This window comes from Natrix helvetica (assembly GCF_964273705.1).
Source record: "Natrix helvetica genome assembly, chromosome: 2".
In the NCBI taxonomy this organism is placed as follows: domain Eukaryota; kingdom Metazoa; phylum Chordata; class Lepidosauria; order Squamata; family Natricidae; genus Natrix; species Natrix helvetica.
The window spans coordinates 39,668,526-39,693,321 of NC_138552.1; the positions used below are offsets into that span (position 1 = coordinate 39,668,526).

Here is a 24,796-nt window from a genome sequence, read left to right on the forward strand (position 1 = left end):
AGGTTATATGTCACATATATTAAGATGTCAGTGTGCCAATGATATACACTACTTTAATCATTCACACAAAGCCATGATGCACAAGCACAAGCAGCAGGTTCTGGACACTCACAATAACTATGCAAATCAATTACATTTTAATTTAATTTAGTTGTTGATTAAACTTTGTAACTACAATTTGATATTTGGACTTGGTTTTATTCCAACTACATATTAAATATTTAAATTTTAAAAGATATTTAAAAATCTAAACATTAAAGCGTGGATAGTTTCCAAGCACAAAAGTATGAACAAAGATTAAATTTACATAATTGTGGTAGATTTGTTTACCCATTTAAATTATTCTATTAAAAACACGATTATTTATTATTATTTATTTATTATTTATTATTTATTTATTTTACCGTGCTTCTAGACTGCCCCCTCTCCCAAAAGGGACTCGGGGCGGGTCATTTTTCTGGGTAAGCATCTTTTTTAAAGCTGTAGCTATTACCCCTTTCCTTTCAGACTTATGATGTCACAACAATAATTTAATGCTTTTCTGTAATAATGGCAATTTAACAAAAGCAGCAATATGAGCAGAGGGCTCCTGGCAGTCTGTTTTTAAGCAAACTTTCCCCATTTTTTAATTTTATTTTTATTTTTTGCTGATCTCAGAAGGTTTGGGTTTAATTGAAGCTTTTGTTTAATTTAGCAGTTTTGTCAAACTGTACTGATATCTGATCAACATATAGAGAGTTCATCTTCATTGCAGAAGTGTACGAAGACTGAAGGAAATGGGCTTCCAATAAAAGAGCTAGAACTGCTGCCGTATTTAGGAAGGAGAAAATATTTTTTTTGCATGAATTAGACCAAGGCCAAACTTGAAATACATTTTAATCACCTCAGTCTTAAAGAAAGAGATGTTAAATGCATTTTATATAGGTGAAGTGTATGTATTCAAAAGACACTAATATATCTGTGTAAAATGTGTAAACTAATATGTCATCCCAAAAATTCACAATGGAAAATTCATAATGCAATCTCAACTATTATTTGCAATTGAATGCATGACATTGACTTGTTCACTTTATCATTTTAGTTAATAATCAGACCAAATCTACTTAAACAAAATTGATAAAACCCAAATTTTACTTTCACAAGTAATAATCTATACAATGAAAATTGTATACATCGCTCTCATCCTTAATATAGTTCAGTGGCGGGATTCAACATTTTTTTACTACCGGTTCTGTGGGCGTGGCTTGGTGGGCGTGATGTGGCTTGGTAGGCATGGCAGGAAAAAGATACTGTAAAATCTCAATTCCCTCCTCACTCCAGGGGAAGGTTTGGTTGGCATGGCATGGATTAGTGGGCGTGGCTTGGTGGGTATGGCAGGGGAAGGATACTGTAAAATCTCCATTCCCTACCCACTCCAGGGGAAGGTTACTGCAAAATCCCCATTTCCTCACAATCAGCTGGGACTCAGGAGGCAGAGAATAGATGGGGACCAGTCAGAGGTGGTATTTACCTGTTCTCCAAACTACTCAAAATTTTTGTTACCAGTTCTCCAAAACTGATCACAACCTGCTGAATACCACCACTGATATTGTTCATTAAAAAAATCTGACAAAACTTTAATTGTACTGCAACCATGTCCACTTTTATAATTCACCCATTTCCTCCCAGCACTTAGTCCTTTACCTTTATTTCTTAAAAAAATAATTATGATAGAATAGGCAGCTTTAGGATTGCCCTATCAACAACTATCAAATAAATGATTATTGTTCTCTGTACAGCACTAAAATCTAATCCAATAGAAGAGAATATCTGAGCTCAGGATTGAAGTATGGAGGCCTCCGTGCCCCTTGAACTTATTACTCCACAAAATAACATCATCAGTGCAGGTGACTGGGATTTGCTCTCTATTTATATGCAGTCACTTGGCCTTCCTTTCTTTTCTTTTTTCTTTTGCTGGAAAGTGCTTTTCTCCTTGGTACTTCCTTGATTAGGATATTAGTTTCTCCTTGATTGTTTGTCTAGTGTTAATCCCTGTTAATCAGGCTATTGACTCCTGAAGACAATGTATTCTGGTCTTTTTATTTCCTTTTTAGCTTTTTTGTTGTCTCTAAATGTCTATATTTCCAAGATAAAATGGATACAGAGAAATTCAATAGTAAAACAAAGTTTAAGTTTAATAGGGTGGTAAATTTAAATACATGAATTACTTATACTCTAGAAATGTTTAGAAAGTCTACAAGTTCAGCTGCATAGTTTTGGCTAAAGTAGTAAAGTTCATTCTGGTATTCTTTTTCACACTTTGTTACAGATTTCTGTTTGAAATTATTAAGCAGCATATTTTAAGCATATGTTCCCCTAGGCTCATGTGGCAAAAACCACTCAATCTTGGGAAAATATGCATTTGGCTGAAGGTGTTTTTGACAAGTGCTATATCCATGCCCACAATTGCTCCAAATCATATATTGCCTTTTTAAATTTTATAAGAAGTAAAATCTTGGGAGAAATAGATGAATGGAATTTGCACCTGAGGAAAAATTCAGACATACAGATGAGGGTGAAAAATAAAAAAATAAAAACCATTACAGCGGATGTGGATACCAGCCAACCAGAAATAAAAATTGCCATGCAGCAAGTCATAGGGAAACAATATATCAAAATCAGAGAATGACAGCTACCTCATATGAAACATCACACTAGGTCATGTAATAGTCATGTACTGATCAAGGAAAGGCTGACATAACATAGAATGGAATATGATTTTTACCATGGCAAAGAATAAAAGAATAAGCTGTCCAAGGTCTCCCCAATTTATGCACACAACTACCATCTATGGAGTTTTCCCCCAAATCCCTGCCTTACCTGATCAGTACTGTAATGGGCAAACAGATATGACTGTTTGTAAAGTTTAAACAATTCTAATAAATTGCTTAATAAATTGTTACAACCCCTCAAGTACTGAAAGACTCTTATCATATCACTCTTAGTCCTTCTGTTTGTTAAGCTAGGCACATTGAGTTCCCTCAATCATTCATCATATGCTTTAGCTTTTAGATCCCTTATTTATCATTGTTGCTATTATTTACACTCTTTCTAGAGTCTCAAAATATTTTTGTATTGTGATAACCAAAACTGATCCCAGTAGGCAAGGTATAGACTCACCAGTGCATTATAAAGCAGTACAATCACTTCACATTACCTCGAAACTATCCTTTTGTTGATGCAACTTAGGATATTAGCTTTTTTGCAGTTGCAGCACGCTACTGGATTATATTTAAGTGGTGGTCTACTGGAATCCCTAGATCCCTCTCACAGTTGTTATTGCTGAGCCAGTGTTCTATATTTGTGCATTTGGATTTTCTTGATCCTAAATGTAGGACCTTACATTTCTCAGTATTGAATTACATTTTGTTGGATATGGCATTACATTCAAATTTGTCAAGGTACTTTTGAATCTTGAGTCTATCTTCTAAAGTGATAATTATTTCACCACAGGTTGGTGCTGTCTGTAACTTTGATGAATTCCCCCTTCTATTACTTCATCTAGATAATTTATGAAAATATTGAAGAGTATTGGGCCTAAAACAGAACCATTGAATATTTCCCTCTATGTAAATCAGTGATGGAATTCAAATTTTTTTACAACCTGTTCTATGGGTGTGGCTTGGTGGGTGTGGCAAGCGAAGGATACTGTAAAATCTCCATCCCCACCCCACTCCAGGAGAAGGTAACTGCAAAATCCCCATTTCTTCCCAATCAACTGGGATTCGGGAGGCAGAGAATAGATGGGAACAGGGCCAGTCAGAGGTGGTATTTACTGGTTCTCTGAACTACTCAAAATTTCCAGTACTGGTTCTCCAGAACTGGTCAGAACCTGCTGAATACCACCTCTGATGTACATGCAATTCCATTGAGGACTACCCACTGAGCATGGTTGGTTAGCTAGTTGTGAATCCATCTGTTGGTGGTACTCCATACCCCACATTATCTTATCAAGAAATAGGCAATCGACAATTTCATCAAATGCCACTTTGAAGTCCACAGAATTTCCTTAGCCACCAATTTAGCCACTTTGTCAAATAATGCAATAAGATTTGTCTTACATGATCTGCTGTTGACAAACTCATGCTGGCTTCTAGTAATTGTCTTGTTCATTTCTAGGAACTCACAAATGCTTGATTATCTTTTTCAAGATTTTTCCTAGGGTTAGCTCCTTCAGAACCCTGGGATATAATCCATCTGCTCCACGTGATTTGAATTAATCTAGAATGGGTAGGTGTTCTCTTAAGATTTTCTCGCATAATTTTGACTTGCATTCTGATTCTGTCTCTTAGGATGCTGCTTTTGATAGGTTGGACAATAGTTTTTTTTCTTTTTGTGTGAAGACAGATGCAAGGAATTCATTTGTTCAATTCCAGAGTAAGGAAAAAAAGTAAAATAAAATTCTTTAATTCATAATTTACTTTTCCTGACTGGCTGTAATAAATTTTAGATAGAAATGATGCTGTGCATTTAACTAATGGTAGAAAAATCCAGAACATCTATTAATAAAGCCCTTGGGAAAGATTTTCTATTGAATTAAATAACATGGCTAACAGCACCTGACTTGGGTTAGTTTTAAAATGAGCAGAAAGGAGAATATAGGAAACCTATTAGCATAAATATCTACTTTTTAACAACCCTTTTTATCTTCAGCCATCATTAGCTGAATGAACTGCTGACAACATGGGGATAAAGCCTTGAGCTTTAAAGGAAATTGCAATATTCCATTTTCTGATGAAAAAAAGAAAGAGAAAGAAAGAAAAAAGGAAGGAAGGAAGAAAAAGAAGAGAGAAAAAGAAAAAGAAAGAAAGAAGGAAAGAAAGAAAGAAACAAAAAGAAATAATCTTAAAGTTATTTTATGGAAAAGACTCAAGCATGAATATTCGTACTGGAATTGCAATAAAAATAGAAAGAAATTGCAAATAATATTGTGGAAGTGTCCAATAAAGATTCTGATGCTCAGAATCATCCACAATTACAGCTAAGCAGATCTGCTGATTCAAACACATGCAGTAATTGGATAATTATGCAGAATAGCAGTTCTAGATATTTCTTCATCAAGCAGGAAAGGTAAGTACCATTTTAAAACTTACTGTGCTGGCAGTGTATTCCATTAAATCCAACTGGACATTTGCAGATGTAGCCTATGAACGTGTCTCCTCTGTAGGCTTCACTGATTTCACATGTTCCACCATTATGGCAGGGATTAGGGAGACATGGCCCTGAAAGAATATTTTAAAAACACAAATGAAATACTGAAAAACTCAACCCTTTTGTAAATCTTATTCACTCATACATTAATAAACTTTTAAAAAAATTGATCAGTGTTCTGTGCCACGTTTTTGTTGATATATTTTTCAACTATCTCAGTATATTTGATTATTTTTTTTAACCAAAGAACAACATTTCCATAGGTAGAAAACAGACCTCTGGCACTTACTTTATCTGAAAGACATTTGAGAAATTCCACTTTTTAAAAATCAGGAAGTGGGAGTGGCCACTTTTACGGCTGGGAAATTCCCCAATGCCCTGGATGAAATTCATAGAAACCTTCCATTTTATAAAAACGTAATGTTTAATATAACATTGCTACTGCTGAAAGGATTCACCCCATACTATATCATCCCTGAAGGCCTGTTTGAAACAGCCAGATTTTGATGGCTTTACTTAATCTTGCAGTTAGATGAATCCAAAATTCTGGCTATAACCCCAAGGATATAGTATAAACATACCCAAATGAATTAGATAAAGAACAGAATAGGAAATACATGGGCTTTAGGCAAAATATACTTCTTTTGTAGGTTTAGATTAAGCACTGTTTACTAAAACAAATTATTCTACCTGTGGCATAACTGTAGGTTAAAGACCTAGATTCTACTGGGAGAAGTAAAAAAACAAACAAACTAATGAACATTTTGGAATGGCTGATGAAGGTTGGGAACAGATGATTGAGGATCTGTATTAACATATGTTAACATAATATAATTAAAGTAATTAACAGGGATAGGTAAGCTATGTCTCTTTAGATGTTGCCTAATAGTAATACACCTCATACATTGGAGTATCATCAGTGGTAGGAGATGCTGGGAGATATAATTTGAAAAATCTAGAATGCTACAATATCAGTGGTGGGATTCAGCCAGTTTGCACCTATTCAGGAGAACTGGTTGTTAACTTTTTAAGCAGTTCAGAGAATGCTATAAAGAAGGCAGGAAGGAAACATTCTGGTGTTGTTTCCAGCCTAATCTTTATTGCCCTGCTTACAGAAACTGCCTCTCCGGTTAACCCTTATTACCTTGTAACAGCTAAGGCAAAGCGCCCATTGACGTGAGTGACATTGAGTTGGCCATACCCACCCAGTCATATGATCACCGAGCCATGCCTACCCAGCTGGTCATTACAGCAGAAAACTAATTGTTAAATTATTTGAATCCTACCACTGTACAATATACATATCTTGGTAATCAACAGAATGCCAAGGCAGGGAAGAGATATTGATGTAGAATTTTAGAATGCAATTCAATAAATATGTTCCAAAATTGGCAACTATAAAATATGTTCCAGGCTAGCTAAGGAATTCTGAGAGCTAAATTCAACACATCTTAATGTTGCTTAGTTTGAAAAACATTGAATTAAATTGATCTTATGCCTATTCGAGAATTATCTGAAGAAAAGCTAAATAGTTCCTTCATTTTCCAAGTAATTAAATAATGTAAGTGAAGGGATCACTACATTTCAAGCATAATTCTCCTCATTGATGAATTTTTCTCTAGGCAGGTTTGTTACCACTTGAATAAAAAGAAAAAAAGAATGGCTTCTTCCAAGGCTAAAGTTTTTAAACACAAAAAAAATTGTGAGAATTAACACTGAAGAGCTTGATAAACAAAGGAAGAACAGACGTAAAATAAAATAAAATACAGACGTTTCCTCTGTATCATAAAGCTACATTGAGCTGGCCACTTAATTTGAGGCTTATCTAACTCGTGTGATTTTACCTTGGCAAAACACAGCAATAGTGCATTAATCTAATTTTCCATATTCTTTGAAGTTCATAATTAAATTTCTTTTCGTTTAAAAAAATGAGATTTAAAACAAAGGTATGATCAGTATAAATTTCAAAGGGATGAATACTGAACAATTGCACTATATATTTTTTATAACTGGTGCATAATCCAGTGTGGAATTAGTAAGTAATTGATGCAGCAGTACCACCTGGAAATTTTGTAGATAAGCATATTTCCCACTCTATAACATGAAGTGTAAATTGCTAGAGGCAGCACAAAATTTGACATCTGCACTTTTTTTTATTTTTGAAAAGCTTCTACAAGCTATTGAGTTAAATTCTAAGGAATTCCCTTTCTTAATGTGCAACCAAATAAGCAAGTATTTGTTCCCTGTATAAAGAAAGAAGCTCCACGAAATTTGGAAACATTTATTGAAATGGGTGTATAGAAGGTTGTCTTGTTCTGTTTTATCATGTATAATAAACTTTTTATAAACATGGTCAAATTCTTCAACTTGCTCTATGCCTGCCTGCCTGCCTGCCTGCCTGTCTGTCTGTAAATATCTCTATTTTTTTCTGCCAAGCATTATTGCCTTCATATTTCATTAATTTTCAGATCTCTATTCATCTAACCAGCACTTGCAATAAATTATTCAGATAGTCAGCCAATAAGGCAATGTTTCCTGCATACAAAAGTATATCTTCATTCATATCTCTAACCACCTTACTTCTAATGTCAGCAAAGCAATGAATGCATATTTATTTATAAATATATTGAGTAACTAAAGGAACATTGCATGACTCTCCTCTATGCATTTCTTTCATCATCTATTGCTCTTACTATATTCAGTAACATTTCATGGAAAATATTCCTTATTTAATCCTATTCCCTTTACAATCTTATTCTTCATAAAAATGTCCTAAAGGAGGACAATGACTTACAGCCTTCCAGTTTCTAGCCCAGCACCTTAACTGCTATGCCAAACTTGTGTTAAACATTTTAACATTTTCCCAGTTATTCTTAATGATAAATCATGACTTTAGCTGGAATATTTTGGCGACCAATAGTTTTAGATGTTTACAAAGTGATTGCATGCTTGAAAACATATTAAAGGAACCCTCAACAACAGCCATTATTTATTTATTTAGTCATTCATTCAGTCATTCAATTTCTATGGCTACCGATCTCAATCAATGAGACTGGGTGGCTTACAACTATGTTCTCTGCTTAGAAAATTAAGCCTTATTCTCTGAAAATCAGAAGGGCTTTTTCTTTTTTTAAAAAAAAAGGTTATTTAAAATCTCTCATTGTTATAAATATTTCTTACCAGTTTATTGTTAAGTAAAGTGACTGGAATGTTCAGGAATTGCACATTTTTCATAATCTAAAATGGTTTGCAATTTTCTTTATAAAAAGACTGTTGACACTTTAGGTGCATTGATTCGGAATTCCTCATTGTTAAAATTCATTGTCAAAGAAACATATAAAATATACTGTAGCAATACCATGTTTCCCTTATTTTTCAGTCTCAAAATAATAGCCAGGTCTTATTTTGGGGGGATGTCTTACCAGCTTATGTTAGGACCACTGCAGCCAGGCCTCCCATGCCCCGATACTTGCTGCGCTGCTACCCAACTTCTTCTGTAGGCATTTGTGGTCAGACACTGTGTGGCTCATCGCACTGATGCTGCTGCTTGCAGCATGACATTACAAGGCTTGTCACACTAGTACTGCCACTAAATGAGCCTTGCGGTGTTCTGCAGCGAGTGATGGTATCGGTGTGATGCGCCACATGGCATCCAGTTGTAAGCAGCTGCAGAAGAAGTTGGGCAGTAGTGTGACAGATGTTAGGACAGGGAGGCCTGGCTGCAGCAGTCCTACGGTAAGCAGGTGCAGGGCGCATGGGGCAGCTACCCTCCCTAGCTTAATTTTTATGCCTGCACCTCACCTCACTTCCTACAACCAGAAAGTGGACAGGGCTTAACTAGAACTTACTTTTGGGGTAGGGTTTATAGTAGACGCAGGCGTGAAAATCAGGCTAGGGTTTGTTTTCAGGATAGGTCGTATTTTCAGGGAAACAAAGTATATATAAATATGAAAAGAAATCATACATTTAATCTTGCCTGAAGGTTTGTAAATCATCTAAACAGGAGTAAGCCACATTTAAATATTATTAAAATGTAAAAATGGCATTGCAGAAACAGGAAAAAGATGTAGCATTTGCATTATATCTGCAATTTTTATAGGATTAGGTTAAAATTAAAAGGAATTTGTCTCCACTATACATATTGCTAGATAATGTTTGGATATAGATCAATGAAGAAAATGAGTTAGAATGGAAAGGACAGGATTATTAGTTGCTGCTACAGATTAATCAAAAGGCCATCTTACCTGAATTTCAAATGAACCTCTCTCTCTTTAGATATAAAGCAATATTTATATTATAAGTGAATATCCATTTATATTTTTCCAGATGCTAGTTCCCAATATATCAATAGCAATAGCACTTAGACTTATAGCCCTCTCTAAGCAGTTTATAGAGTCAGCATATTGCCCCCAATGATCTTAGTCCTCATTTTACTAACTTCAGAAGGGTGGAAGGCTGAATCAACCTTGAGCCGGTGAGAATTGAACTGCTGGCAGTCAGCAGAGTTAGCCTGTAATACTGCAGCCTAACCACTGAGCTACCATGGCTCAGGAGATAGGATTTACCATCATTTTTCTGAGCAATTTCCCCCCTTCACCTGGGATATATTGGAATTCTTTACATTTAAAAGTTTTCCACATGCTTTTCTAGGCCTTTTAAGGAGTAGCCCCCATACCTTGATTATATACTGGGATCAAACCATTTTTGCAATCTGAAAGTGCTGACAACCATTTTATCCAAATACTTTCTCAGCTTTTAGTTTGATTGTTGCTCACCAACTAATTGTATTAGTGCTGATTGTATTATTAGGCTACGTTTTAATAAATTTTATTAATTATGTTTTTTAATGTTCATTTTTTGCAATAGAACCTGAGTCCATTTTGATTGGCAAAATCTACAAGCCAAAGCTAATAAATAATTGTTTTATTAGCTTCATGCCTCTGTAATTCGATCCTGTATGTTTCTAGAGACGGCATTACCCGAATATGGTAGATATTTTTTCCCCAACTAATACAAAACTTACCATTTGGTGAATGTAACATTCTGAAAATCTTTACATGTACTATTTGTCATAAGGATTACACCAATCTATTCATGGCTAGCTTGTCAATCTTCCAGATTTGTGTGTTGGGGGGAGGGGGAGAGAAAGACCATTTTAGGGAAATTAGGAATTGTGAAGGCAAATTATTTTAGAAATGTGTACATCATGAAAATTTTGTTGAGAGAGGCAATAAAAATATGCAAACTGTTTTTAAAACTATGCCTTGCCATGCCAAAACAAGGTTTGTTTATTCCTTAGATTTAAGCCTCTTTTTATTACAACATAACAAATGATAAATTCCATCAGGAAACTCCTCTTCAGATTTCTTTTTTTTTTTTTGAGGCCCAAGGCTGTCTTGCAAATAAATTAGCATTACCAATCATCTCAACCTATGAGAGACAGCTTTTACTTTTCATTAAATTCTTATTTTAATAGGATAATCTGATAATATTTTGTATTATGTATTCCTATGTTCTCTAGTTTCTTACATGCCTGACAGGCTGTTCAGAGTCTGCCAGTCATTATGTCCCTTTTATCTTTTAAAATTAGCTAAATATTGATGTATTTATTCTCACTGTGTTCTTATGTCATTGCCTACTTTATTGTTTTATTATTTTACTTCTGTTTAGAAACATTTTCATTTTTTCCTTTCAATTAATAAAGGTGGTACAAAGGTGATAGAAATATGCAAATTTTAAAATGATAATTAATTAAACTCTTTAAAGCTGCTAGAGTAGCTAGGTGAGATAGGCAGCAAATAAATTTGACAAACAAACCAGTAGTGGGATTCAAATTTCTTATTACCGGTTCTGTGGGCATGGCTTGGTGGGCATGGCATGGCAGAGGAGGATACTGTAAAATCTCCATTGCCTCTCCACTCCAAGGGAAGGTTATTGCAAAATCCCCATTTCCTCCCAATCAGATGGGATTAAGAGACAGAGAATAGATGGGGGCGTGACCAGTCAGAGGTGATATTTACCAGTTCTCCAAACTACTGAAAATTTTCATTACCAGTTCTCCAGAACTGGTCAGAACCTGCTGAATACCACCTCTGAAACAAACAAATAGACAAATAAATCAATGAATATACACCAGGAATGAACAACAATTGTAGGTCTCACTTGGCCTTTAAGTAGCAAATCAGGATCACACTTTAAAAAGGACAAAATGTAAGGCTGATTAAAATTAATTAAGAGTATGGTTAGGCTAGCACCTTATGCACTGTATATGTCACCGTGAAAGACCGAAATTGGTGAATGTCGACATTCACCAGTGAATGTTGGTGAATGTCGACATTCACCGGTGAATGTCGACACATACCAACTTCGGTCTTTCACGGTGACATTTGTTACTGTGAAAGTCCAACGAGTCAGCGTACCGCTTTACTTTTCCTTTTCAATTCGCGGTCCTGGAAACTACTCGTTCTAACCGCCCAGGATCGCAGGTTTTAAAAAAAAAACCGCGAATAGAAGATGCTTAAAAGGAAGCGTCTTCCTTTTAAGGAAGTGTCGACAGGATAAGGGTATTAGGGTAAGGGTATTAGGGTAAGGGTGTCGGTTTTAATTTCGGACGTACACCAAGCGACTATGTGAATGTCGACATTCCGACATTCACCAGTGAATGTCGACATTCACCAGATTTCGGACTTTCACAGTAACATATATATCCATCTTCTGTCATGTTAAAAATTACAATTTTTGTGACAACTTTGGGAGACACTGTTGGGAATGTACCCAAGACCTGTGCTGCATATAGATTAGGGTTTTTAGGATAAGTACTTTAATATGCATTATTAAATTTCTTGTCCTAATATAATAAAAAAACATCTGTTTATAAGTTATAATTATTTTGATGTATAATAACAGTTTTGACCAAGAAACAGTAATTTCTACACGATTATAGAAATATAGAGTTTGACCAGTAATGAACTTTCATTGTAGGAGACACTATGCACAATAAATATGACAAATATTAGTCAAAATATAGAAACATGCCACCATAATTTTAATTTGATTTATATTATTAATTAAGCACTATGAAAGTTTTCACAGTATTCTCGTAGTTTTAGTTTAAAGCACATTGGGCTTCAGGTTCTTCTTTTTAAAAAAGTCAATAATTTAGTAGCACTTTTGTACATAATCTTTAAGTAGCTTCTAAAACAAAAGGGAACAACAACCTTTGATCAATATTAATGAGCAATAGAAATCAACAGTATGCTTTCCAGGCATTTTAATCCACATTAATATAAGTAATGTCAACAAGATTAATTGCCCCGTAAAAGTAATAGATCTATATAGTCTGCATCTCCTTTGAGTCCTTCTCTCAGTACATCTCCACTGATAATAGCTAGAGAATAATAAGTGCTAGGGAGCCTCAGATGCACATGAGGCTGAAATTCAATTGAAATCCCATTCTGTACTGAAAGATACTAATAATGCAATAAAAAAGATACTTGGTTTGAATTTTTGGAACCTCTGAATGAAATATATATATGGTTTTTAGGCAAATGAATCAAATGCCTCTTTTCTCTGTGGGCTACAGAAAGGACTTCAAGGCAGGAACTGTGTTACTTCTCAGCTTTGGTGACAAATACAATGAACTCAGTTTCCATAAATATGTGGACACCGGGGAATACGCTACTCTGAATTGAAGATTAAGTATTTCCAAATGTGTCAAACAGTTTGGATTTAAAATACAAAGACTGTCAGATATGGTGCAAAAAAAGCTATTTTTTTTCCTTTAGGTAAAATGTAAACACTGTCAAAGGAAATAAATAATGGGAACCAACCAGCAACACTACAGAGAAAGTTCCATGGTGTAGCTTGATATTTGATGAAATAAATCTCAGTCAATAAACAAAAAACCCCCCAAAGCACAGGAATATCTTATAGTTTAGTTATCCGTTGCACTGTTTTTTCTTTTAAAATTCTCCATCTGATACTTTAGCATATAAATTCAGGATAACTTCTTACACATCATTACACCCATGGGCACTTCCTTATATGTTCTTAATGTAAGATTTAATTCTGTTTTGAAAAAAGAAAAAAAAGTCTTTCAATTAGCATACCACTAAGCGCAAGCTAACATCATTCAAAACCAGCAGGGTTTCTTTCTTTCTTTGTCTGCCCTTATATGCTGTGTCAGGTAGCTAGTTTTTGTGTACAAGACCATCAATAATTAAAAGTACCCTTGAACTTGGAATGCATGCAACTCTGCATGATTTAATTTGATCAAGTAGGCATTTTCTGACAAGAATCGGGTGCATATAAGTTTCAAGAATGTTTACAAGGCAACAATTAGCAATGTAATAGACAACTCTCAACATAATTGTTTTTCAAAAACTCAATAGGACAAAATCCTCTTTCACTCCATTGGACTTAACCATTATCTTCCCAACATGCAAGACATTGGGAGGAGGAAGGGAAACCTGTAGGAATTGGATATTCTAATCTTGACCTAGATCAAATCAGGAAGGATTTACATTTTTCCTGAAATCAGTTAAGAAGTAATATCAGTGTAGATAACAGCTTATAGAAAATAAAACTGAACTTGCACAATTGCTACAATAACTTCTAGAGTTGCTTTGTGGATGGTCTCTAAATTTGGCATATAAATTAATAGAATAAATAAAATTTAGCAATGTTGTTTGAACTCAAGATGTAATTCGGCCATAAAGGTTAGCAGCCAACAGAATGTTCCATTAATGAACGTCCCTCTAATACTATCGAAATTGCAGCAATCATCACACTCAATGGTACCAAACCATCTACTTTAACCTGCATTGGACTAGAAACCTCCTAGGTCCCTTTCTTCCTTGTGATTCTATGAACTATGTGTCTTGTGAAAATGTATTATAAGACCGTGATCTCCCCCATATTCCATTTCAATGGATAAAATTATAGAAGTTTGAGCAAAAATATTTTATATATTCATCTAGCATCTGCCCCTTTACTCAACTCTAAAAAGCCTCAAATGTCTTATTTCATAGTTTGGACTAGTATGTTCCTCCAGGAAATGGCTCATGCAAAGTCTATTTACACATGTGATGTAAAGAATCAATTCTGTACTAGACCTTGGGGTTACAAAGGGGTTAAGGAGCCCAGTTCTTGGTTGACGGCTGTTTGTGAATTTCCTCATTGCTGTGCGTTTTAAATTTCGCTTATGTTTTGATTTTGATTTTCTTTTAATATTGTTAGCCACTCAGAGTCATTTCTTTGAGGTGGAGAGTCATATAAATTGATTAAATAAATTAAATAAATGATTTATATTATGAAAGTTTGGTTTAGGAGAAATTGGAAACAAGTAGAATTTGGAAGAGAGTATTAAGGGACAAAACACTCCCTCCCATTTACCATTTCTTACTTCCAAATGTTTCCTTATTTCTGTATTAGTCAGAGGTGGGTTGCTCCCAGTTCGGCCTGGATCAGGTGAACTGGTAGTAGCCGTGGCGGGAAGCTCTGCCCACCTGTCCGGATGCTTCTGTACATGCGCAGAAGCATTGCGCGTATGCGAAAGCGCACCCAAACTGGTAGTAAAAAAATTGGCAACCCACCACTGGTATTAGTATATAAATTAAAGTGTGGAACCAATAAGATTAACCTACAATATGTTGTTCTGTATCTTATCTATGACAAAACTAAGAACCCTTGATTGGTTCTCTCCTTGTTTTCATCCATTGCTTCTTGTTCTGCCTTCAGGTGCTTTGGATATAGGTTGACCCTTTATTCTTTCCGGCAGCCCTTTAGATATTGAAAAACTGCTTTCACATCACCCCTAGTCCTTCTTTTGATTAAACTAGACAAACCCAATTCCTGCAACCAAGATGTTTTAGCTTCATCCTAACCATCTTTATTGCTCTTCTCTGCACTCTAAAGACTTCAAACCAGCAGTATGTCAGGCCTGTAGTTATGTTCTTTTTAGGATCTTTGGCCTGCCACACTTTCTTATAATTTTCTATGCTGTTTCAATAGTGTAGTAGTTGGGAGGGGGGAATAGAAAGGAGTAGGATTGTAGAATGGATTGTTGACATTCTTTTGTAGAAGCCAAGGTCATCTTTTGTCTTCGCATCTCGACACCTGGCCGGAAGAAGATGGGTGTACATGCCAGCGTGGAAGATGATGATTGGAACATGTGATGGATTTGTGGGTGTGGGGAGAGATCATGAACTTTCAACTGGGTGAACTTACAGGATGTAATTCAGAGTTGAAATTTTCCATAGCCGTGCTAACATGCCTGCGGAATAAATTGCACTTTTAAGGATGTTTTGCCTTGGACAATGATTTATTTCTGCATGGTATTTAGAACCCTAACACAGTATTTTTCAGGGTCACATGAAACCTAAAAACTTGAGCTCCTTTAATCATTAGTAGAGAGAGATTGTACTTTCAAGCAGACAAAGTCGAAAACACTTCTGAATCATTTTTGAAGCAGATACAGCTTCAGTACACAATTTTCAAGGTTTCTGTTTTCTAGTCACTGAGTCCTAATTAAAGAAATTGAACATATTTAAGATTATCATTGTATTAGTGACAGTTGATTTTATGTTAACCAAGTCCTGATTTTGACTACAATATGGTTTCAATGTGGTTCTAATGGCATTAAAAAAATCTTGAAAATGCGTATGAAAAAAAAATTCTTGGAAAAATGCACATTGAATCTTGCAGTGTGTTTTTGAATCTCTAAAACGGTAAGTCTTAGAAATGGAAATCTGATTGACATTATCTTTTGAATAAAAGGAAATCAGAGACATGTTAAAATAGGCACCCATAATTCAAGTTGTTGTGATTTGTTAGATCATAGACAAAACGTTTTCTTCAGAAGCTGATTGTGATGTATCCTCATTTTCTTTCTTCCTCCCTTCCCCATAATAACACAAAATCCTCTGGGGGGAAAAAAAGAACCATAGGAGAAATTTGCTTTGTTTAGAAAGAGTTCTGCAGGTTGGAAACATTTAACCAGATTGATAGTGAATTTCATAACATGAAAAATCTCTGTTCCAGAATATACCCTGCAATGTGAATTCTCAGGAAACAGCTTTGTTGCTTAAAGTAAAATGCAGTATCAAATTGCTACAGAGGCTGCCTGCTCTCTGCTATTGGCTCTCTATTAATCCTGCTTAGCCATGTTATCTGCTTAGTGACACAATAATGAGTCTGAATTACAGTACTATGGCACAATTAATTTTCCTTAATGAAGTTGTCTATGCAGAGCTTCAAATTGATGCTATTTTCAGTAATAAGTAATACATCTGCAATCTTTTATTTGTTGTAAAAGGTAAGTGAGAAAATTTGTACAAAAAAGTGTGTGCTTCATGAAATCACAACTAAGAATGAAAATATAACACTAATATTTTAAGCCCTCGGCTTTCTTGTAGCTTGCCACATTTAAAGTACACATGAGATCATAACATTTTTATTGCTATGGACATATTTTCATCGCAAAAACAATAATATATATTTTACATGCAATTTCTCAAACATATAAATTTATAGATGCATTTATGTCTTTTTGTATTCAATTTACCACACTGTTTTTCACACTTGACTTTAAGATATGTGAACTAACCGTGCTGGCTAGGGAATTCTGGAAGTTGAAGTCCACTCATCTTAAATTTGTCAAGTTTGAAAAACACAGGTTTACCAAATGTACAACTTAAAATAGAATAAAATAGAATTCTTTATTAGCCAAGTGTGACTGGGCACACAAGTAATTTGTCTTTGGAGCATATACTCTCAGTGTACATAAAAAGACAAGATACATTCCTCAAGAATTATAAGGTACAATACTTAATGAGAGTCACAGGGTACAATTTTTTTCTTTGCAAAAGGAAATGATGTCATGGAGATAAACCAATGTATTCCGTCCTTTGATCATAGCTTCAAAAGGCTATCAATCTGACATTGTGATACCGCTTAGGAGAGGTGATACCCATTACATTGCTAGGTTATTATTGCCAGAGGACTCGTTTCCTATTTCCTTGGAAAGATGTTGCTGCAAGACCTTATTTCTCTCATCCACCAAATCCAAATTATGCCTGCTCTAATCCCAAATTTTAAGAGAATAACAAAGTTGGAAGGGATCTTGAAGGTCTTGTAGTCCTACTTCTTACTCAAGCAAGAAAGCCTATGCCATTTCAGACAAATGGTTGTCCAATCTCCTCTTTAAAACCTTCAGTGATGAAGCACCCTCAACTTCTGGAGTCAAGCTATTCCACTGATTTATTATTAGGTCAGTAAATTTCTTCTTAGTTCTAAGTTGGCTCTCTCCATGATTAGTTTCTATCCATTTCTAGCTATGCCTCTTTTGTGAGAATTCAGTCAGGGTACTCCTCCCATGTATCCTATCCTGCTCGTATCTCAGCAACACAATTATAATGGAAAATATTCCTAAACTACATTGTCAGTAGAGTAATTATCAAATCAGTAGTTCTACACTACAGCCACCCTGGGGTAAACTCCTTTATTACTTAACCAGATGATGCCAGTGAAGTCATAATGTTGTGGGTAAAATTATATCAAACAAAGAACTAATTGGACTCATACAACAAGATGGTTCCCAAGGAAAGGGAGACATTTATTTAAATAATAAAAGGGCAGTGCTATAATCATACAATAATGACAAAATCAGATTTGGTAGATTTGAGTTTTCCAATTTTTCATATTTTATATGTACCAATCATGACTAAATGTCCAAAGCAGTGGATATTCTGTCCTCTACTAAATGAACAGATTAGTATTTTTAAAATATAATCTTAATATATTGACAAGGTATGATTGCAACATTTTATATTCATTATAAAGAAATATAACTGACCCAGACTTGACTATGTGTTGGTTAAATGCTTATCATGTTTTATGCATTCAATAAAGCATGTTGATTTCCATGATTAAAGTGTCCTCATCTGCCTACATCAAAATAAAGGATATATTTATAAAAGGCTGCAATTGTTCTGTACCTTTTTTATTTGAATGAACTGTGATTACAGAGAAATGGAAAATAGCATAGCAATGTTTAGCCCATGATTTTGCATTTCAGCTAAAGAACTGGGAAGGTATTTGCTGATGACAAACTGTTTAAGGCTCATGGTCATGCATTGTCACTTTGTAATTGAAAAGAAACAGAGTTGATAAAGACTTTCTTTTAGTCTCACTTGTACTGAAACTGGCAGATTAAATTCACAGTTAAATTTGATATTCTTTGCAACATTTTGCAACTGATACTCTATATAGTTTGATTTCAAAAGGTATTAGATGTTGAATTGTGTTATCTGGCAGTGCATGTGGTTTGACATATGCCTTAACCATTATCTAATTATTTCTGCTTCCCAATAATCAGTTAATTTCTTTATACCAGTTTTTTTCTCTCTCCTCGTTTTCCCTTTAATGTTTCTATAGCAGTTTCTGCAGCTGAATATTTGCTTAATTAATACAGACTGCTATGATATGACTTGTTTCCATTATGGTTTGTTGTACAATGTAATTCTTCTTAAATGTTAAATCATAACCCTGGATTATAAACCACACTTCCAAGAGTCATGTCAAAATAATACTGAATCAAGCAAAGTGGATCATAGAGCGAAAAGTACAAACCTTGTTTTGTAGTTTTTCTGAAATTCAGGCTTTGAATCAAGGAAAGTGTAATGTATAGCCAACATAGACAAATTCCTTATCTGTCTAATCACTTGCTCAAATAAAGTATTCCATTCAATTCAATATTTCTTCTATGTTGGATCCAGGTGGATCCGATGAGACATCTGGTAAAAATGATAGACTTTAGCATCAGCATTGCATGAATTATAAGCATCAAAATATATGCAAAAATATGTAAGGACTTGGTACTCTATTTCAACCTGGGCACTTTCAAGCATATTCTTGTTTACTAATAAAACTGTCATTGGATTTATTTCTTTGACTCTTCAAGTTAACCAAAATGGTGCTTTGATTTTTGAATCAAGTTACCTAAAGTCCACTAATGTAAAGAATGTGCAAAAAATGCATAGCTCATTATGCTTGTGGAATTGAAATTTGCATTATATCTGGTATAATTTGCAAAGTTGTGGCTATTGCAGCATCTCTGTTGTTACATTACCATGATTTCTGATTCTTTATTATTTAAAGAAGATTCAAAGAAATGTTTTTTTCTTGCCTTGCAAACATTTTCTCACCACTTCGAATACCAGTGAGCCTCTTGATATAACTCTATATCTAGAGTTATAATAATCTTACTGGTCCTAAACATTTTTTTTCATGGCACAGAATAGAGGGACCATCCTGTTATTTATAATAGATAAATACAGATAATGTGAATTCTTGCTTGTTCTCTGCATTTCTCTTAATTTTGCTTGCCTTGTATCTCGTTTGCCTGTGCTTAACTGTTTTTTTTTAATGTCTGCTGATATTTAATACATGAATGCCAAGGTATATTTCTGTTAGCTGAATTGAGTGGTACATGTGTTTGTTCTCATCTGGGTATAGAGATTGAATGGGTGTATCAATCTAAATTGGTGTAAATTAAACTGGCAATTATGTACAGTAATTTTCCCATAATTGGAAATTTAGATTAAGAAAATCAGATTTCCATGTCTGACAACTTGGTGTCTAAAAAAAGAGCCATTTTACTATGCCATTCTTTTCTATTATTTCATTTGAATAGCTGTCTTTAGATAATAAAATAGGGTAGCTAGACTGTTTCTTCCCACCAAAAGATCATTTTGCCCATAGACATTTGTAATTTGTTCTTACAGTTAGTCCATTTTACTATGATGAATTGGAATTTCAGTCAACCTTAAATGTATTGAATTCACTTTTTGATTATGACATTTGCTTGGAATTTCAGATTGTTAATGAGCTTCACATGAGCTTTTGTACCCTGGCTGTAGGAATGCCCCAGCTAGACAATATCTAAGAATCTTCTTTGCAGGCTTTTCCTTTGAAAGGTTTTCTTGCCTATCCAGTGATTTTGAGGCCTACTGTGACATATGGTCAATATGGTGGCATGAAGCATTTTAATGAGTTCATCTTGAAACAAAAATTTCCCTAATATTTAATATTTAAATATATCCTTTATCATCTCTTTCTGATATCAGGAGTTATGATTACATTGTGCTCATATTTTTTTAAACATTTCTTTATTAATGCATAATCTTCTTTGTTATTTTTTTTTGTCTCTCTATTTCTCTTTTAATCCCAAAATACAATGGATTATCCCATTTGGTTTTTCAATTTCTTCCTCCGAACAGGTAGTAAAACCCCTTAAGGCTTGCAATTATCTTACCTCCCCTGATATCAAATAAATCCTCTCGCTTCCTCAATAGTACAGTACCTTATTTCCAAAACCACTCTCATGAAAGTTTAGCATCAAACAAAACATTGGGATGTAATAATGGCAACTACTTCATTGAACCTCCAACTGTGAATTCATTTAGGTAGGAAGCTCAGTAATTGCATGTTACGTGCATAAACCTACATTTTTCTAAGCTGTTTCTGTTCTCTCTCGCTCCCCCTTCCCCCTTTCTCACACACACATTTTCATAGTACATTTCTTCTGCTTTGTCATGTCTCCTCCATATTTTTGTATCTTTACAATCTCTCTTTTGAAAGATTAAGATCAAGGATCTTAATGATCAACACCTTAACTGTGTATATTTAATTTTATGGGTAACCTGATAATTGTGACTATGAATTTTGCACTTAAAAATCAATTGTGTGTAGGAAGTATTTCAGATGTCACGAAGCTTTCAGCATTTGCAGAGGTTTCTCTGCAACATATGAGCTTAAAGATGTTATTCTTATAGACATGTCAGCAGACTGTCAGCATACTTGTCAATATGATTTCTGTCAAAGGTGCCGCAGACCTGAAAGAATTGTATTTTCTGCAATTCAGAATACTGCCTGATGGGATTTCCAAATACAATTAAGCTTCTATGCTGACCTAATAGCATGTGTATGAAAAGCTTTACTAGGCGTCAAATGTGAAGAAATGCTATCGACAATGCATATATGTACCATCTCACATCTCCATTTGGCCTTACACAAGTTGAGGGAAATAGGTCCCTCAGGCTTCTGTGCTAAATGCATAGAATACATATCTAGTTAAAGAAGCTAGCAAAGCATCTCAGTTATGCATATGCATGTATGCATATGGGAATTAAATTAAGCTATTGGCTCATAGTTGTCCTCTGAACATTTTTTTAATGAAAAATGAATACAGTATTGTGAATTTCTATCCATGAAATGCATTATTGGGAAAACAAATGAAAGACTTATCCTTAGAATAAAAGACAGGTTTCAACACTAAATAGGTTGGACCATCAGCATTTTAGCCGGTTGCTGAATGGGTAGAAGTTTTAATAATATAATTGGTCTGACTTAAAAGAGTAGAGGGTCTCACTCAAGGATAAATATTCTTGTTTTTCAAATATTGTAATGCTGTATTTGTGGGTCAGGTTTCATTATTACATTTATATACTGCCCAACTCCCAGCAACATGTGTGGTTACTGACTATTGATGTATTTAAGTATTTTATTTGAAATACAGGTCTCTGCAGATTATTTCTTTATTAATCATGGGATCAGAAAACAATATTGGGTGATGCAGGATGCTTTCAAAAGTTCTCAGTACTCAGTCATAATAGTTTCTAGAAAAAAATATTTCTTTCTAAGGGAATCAAATTTGACAAATTCACATGATGCATTTGGAGATTTGACTATGGTTATGAGTGTCAGGGTGTAAATTCAGCCCTGTATTTAATGAGGAATGGTATTTAATGGTATTTAATACTTATTTTCTTTTTGTTGGCTTTAGGAGCCTTTGGAGTAGCTACAGGATCTCTCACTGGAGCATCTCTCTCTGGGCCTGTGCTCTCCTCTTTTGGAGTTTGTATACTTGCCTGTGTTTGCGGTTTAGGCTTTGGTCTTATGTAATAAACACCACCAATTAACATATCTACATTTTTAACTATGTAACTTGCTTTTTCGAGGTGGTGAACCTAGAACTTTAACACTCTAGACAAGTGACTCTGTCTAAGCAAATTACTAGTTGCTGTAGGTATATAATTAACATCAGGAATGAATGCATTGAGCTCTTCAACATAAACAGTTCCTTTTCCCATGACCTTTCAAGGATGATTGGAGAAAGTATAATGTTCACGTAGTTCAGGTTCAGGCTCATGCATCTCTGTGAAAATGTATGTAGGTAACATGCAATGCTGCACCACTGTCCAAAGTCCACAAAAGCTGTCCGTTGCACTCTGGATGAGGTTGTGGATCATTGGTTAAGGCCAATGTGGCGAGTGGAGCTTATGGATCACGCCTTGGACCACGACGATCTTGTCTTCCGCCTCTGCCTCTGCCTCCGGAATCTGTTCCTCTGGGCTGGTATGTGACGGGAGCTGGAACTCGTTGGGGACAATCCCAGGTGGCATGTCCCACACAGTTAAGATGTAGTATCTTGGTATCCTTGGGATACTTAGGATACTTAGGATCATCCTCGGAAGGGACGCCTTGCTGGAGCTCTTGATGCGGGCAGCCTTCACAAATGTGGTGTGGCTAACATAAGTGCCTCTTCTTCAATTAAAAGTCTGCAAACATTGTCCACCATGCGTTGAGCAATAGGCACTTGGTTAATCTTTGCAATGACATCTTTCCATTCATAATTCAATGAGTTAATGATAATGCTGATCATTTGAATATCATCAATAAAATGGCCTCTTTCTCTCAATTCTTTTCTCATTCCTTTCAGTTTGGTTAAATGTCCTCCAATTTGTTCACCAGGTTTCAATCTCGCACCATGGAACTCAGACATGAGCAAACATGAAGATTCGATTGAAACGGGCCTGTAGCAGTTTTCCAATTGGACCCAAATTTGTTGGGCTGTTGCATCAGGTGGAAAAGTAACCTGCAATTCGGTATCCATGGACATCAATAATGTTGTGCAAGCCTAGTCTCTAAGTCTCTTATTGCAAGAGTCAATGGCTGGACAGGAGGATTAAACACCATATAATGGGTACCTTATCTGCAAAGCAAAAGTGCAACCTCACTGACCCAGGCCTTATAATTCTGTCCTGACATTTTTAATTTTGACTCACCAGTCAATGGAGGAGTAAAGAATGCTTGTTGAGGGATGTGGCCTTGCACCAAGTGTTTCAAAATCTAAAGGTTCTTGAAGAACTGTTTGGGAGCATGCATAATTAGAAGGGGGTGTCACTGACCTCGGTCTTAGCACGTGACCTCCCAAAGCAGCTTTTCTGTATTCTTCTTCTTCTTCTTGAGACCTGTGCAAGAGCATTTCCTCCTTTTGTTCTCCCATGGCAGATTCTTCATCCAGTCTTGTTGCTGAAGCAAGCAGCATTTGAAAGGTTGAATGCCTGTGTAAAATGCTTTTCGCTTTTTCATCAGAGAGACCAGAGACATCTTTATCTTGTGCAGGAGGTTTTCTTAGTTTCTTTTTCTTTTTTGGCATTGTAGAAGTGATCAGCGTTCCGCTGTTGCGAAATTAATCATCTGCCTAACTAGCCTAGATGCTTATCATCAAAGTAACAAGCAAGGAAAAACCATAAATCAATCCAAAATAGCCATAAGTCCAAACCATCCTCTGCTACCACTTGTCAGGGTGTAAATTCAGCCCTGTATTTAATGAGGGATGAACTGTGGCTTCTCCTTGAAGTATACTTGATAATTAAGCAAAATAATCCTGAGATATATTCTAAGAAACACATTTTATTGTAAAGAAAATGAAAAACAAAACTTACTAGCTAATGATTACATTTTGGCAGAGTTCCTGCCTACCACCTTGGCAGGCGAACAAAAGACAAAGAAGTGAAATAATAATGATGAAGGAATGTGGAAGAATGTATACATGCGTAGTGAGTTCAGTGATAAGAATCACATCAGTCTACCGTATGTCTTAGAGTTGAAGCACAGCTGGCAAACAAAAAAATGCAGTGACAATGAGGCCATCTGGTTATGAGGCCATCATAGCCCCATATAAATTTTGAATATAATTACATGGATTGTCTGTATATATTTACTTCTCTTGTGACATGTTCTTATCATATACTAAATAATATGTGAATACCTTTTATTTATTTATTTTGTTTTCCTAATAATGCATATTCTTTAGGTAGATGAACAAACAAGAGCACCATAACATATATAGTAAAACTTGAAAAAAATCCACCATCAGTAAACAAAAGAATAGTTGTTGTAACAAAATATATTAAAATACATAGTTCAAATAACAAAAGATGTTCTTGGCTAATAAGTGAGGAACCTTTTAGGATATTTGCAATGTTTTTGATGGAATAGGCATCTTTCCATTATTAGAAGCAAGGAGAGAATGTGGGAGAGTGATAGTGTAATTTGTTTAGAAATTGTATTCAGCACAGGTAAGTCTCTACACAAGAAATTTGAAGCTTTCAAATGATCACTGCAATAATGAAAAAGTTAGGCTGCATAGAGGACAATATCAGACTTTTCATTTCTTTCTTTTCAGTTCATTTACTACCAAACCAAAGAAAAGGCAATACAGATACAGAGAGATATACAACATATTATGGCAGCAGTAGAA

The 24,796-nt window shown here is 35.1% G+C and overlaps 1 protein-coding gene across 2 annotated transcripts in view; it reads right to left on the minus strand.

Moving 5' to 3' along the window:
* The window catches only part of EDIL3 (EGF like repeats and discoidin domains 3), a 259,518-nt gene that overhangs the window by 106,801 nt on the left and 127,921 nt on the right, over window positions 1-24,796 (minus strand). For both annotated transcript variants that reach the window (XM_081943349.1, XM_081943350.1), the window contains exon 3: window positions 5,133-5,261. In XM_081943349.1, coding sequence (XP_081799475.1) covers window positions 5,133-5,261 — 129 coding nt within the window. The remainder of the gene's footprint in view (window positions 1-5,132; window positions 5,262-24,796) is intronic.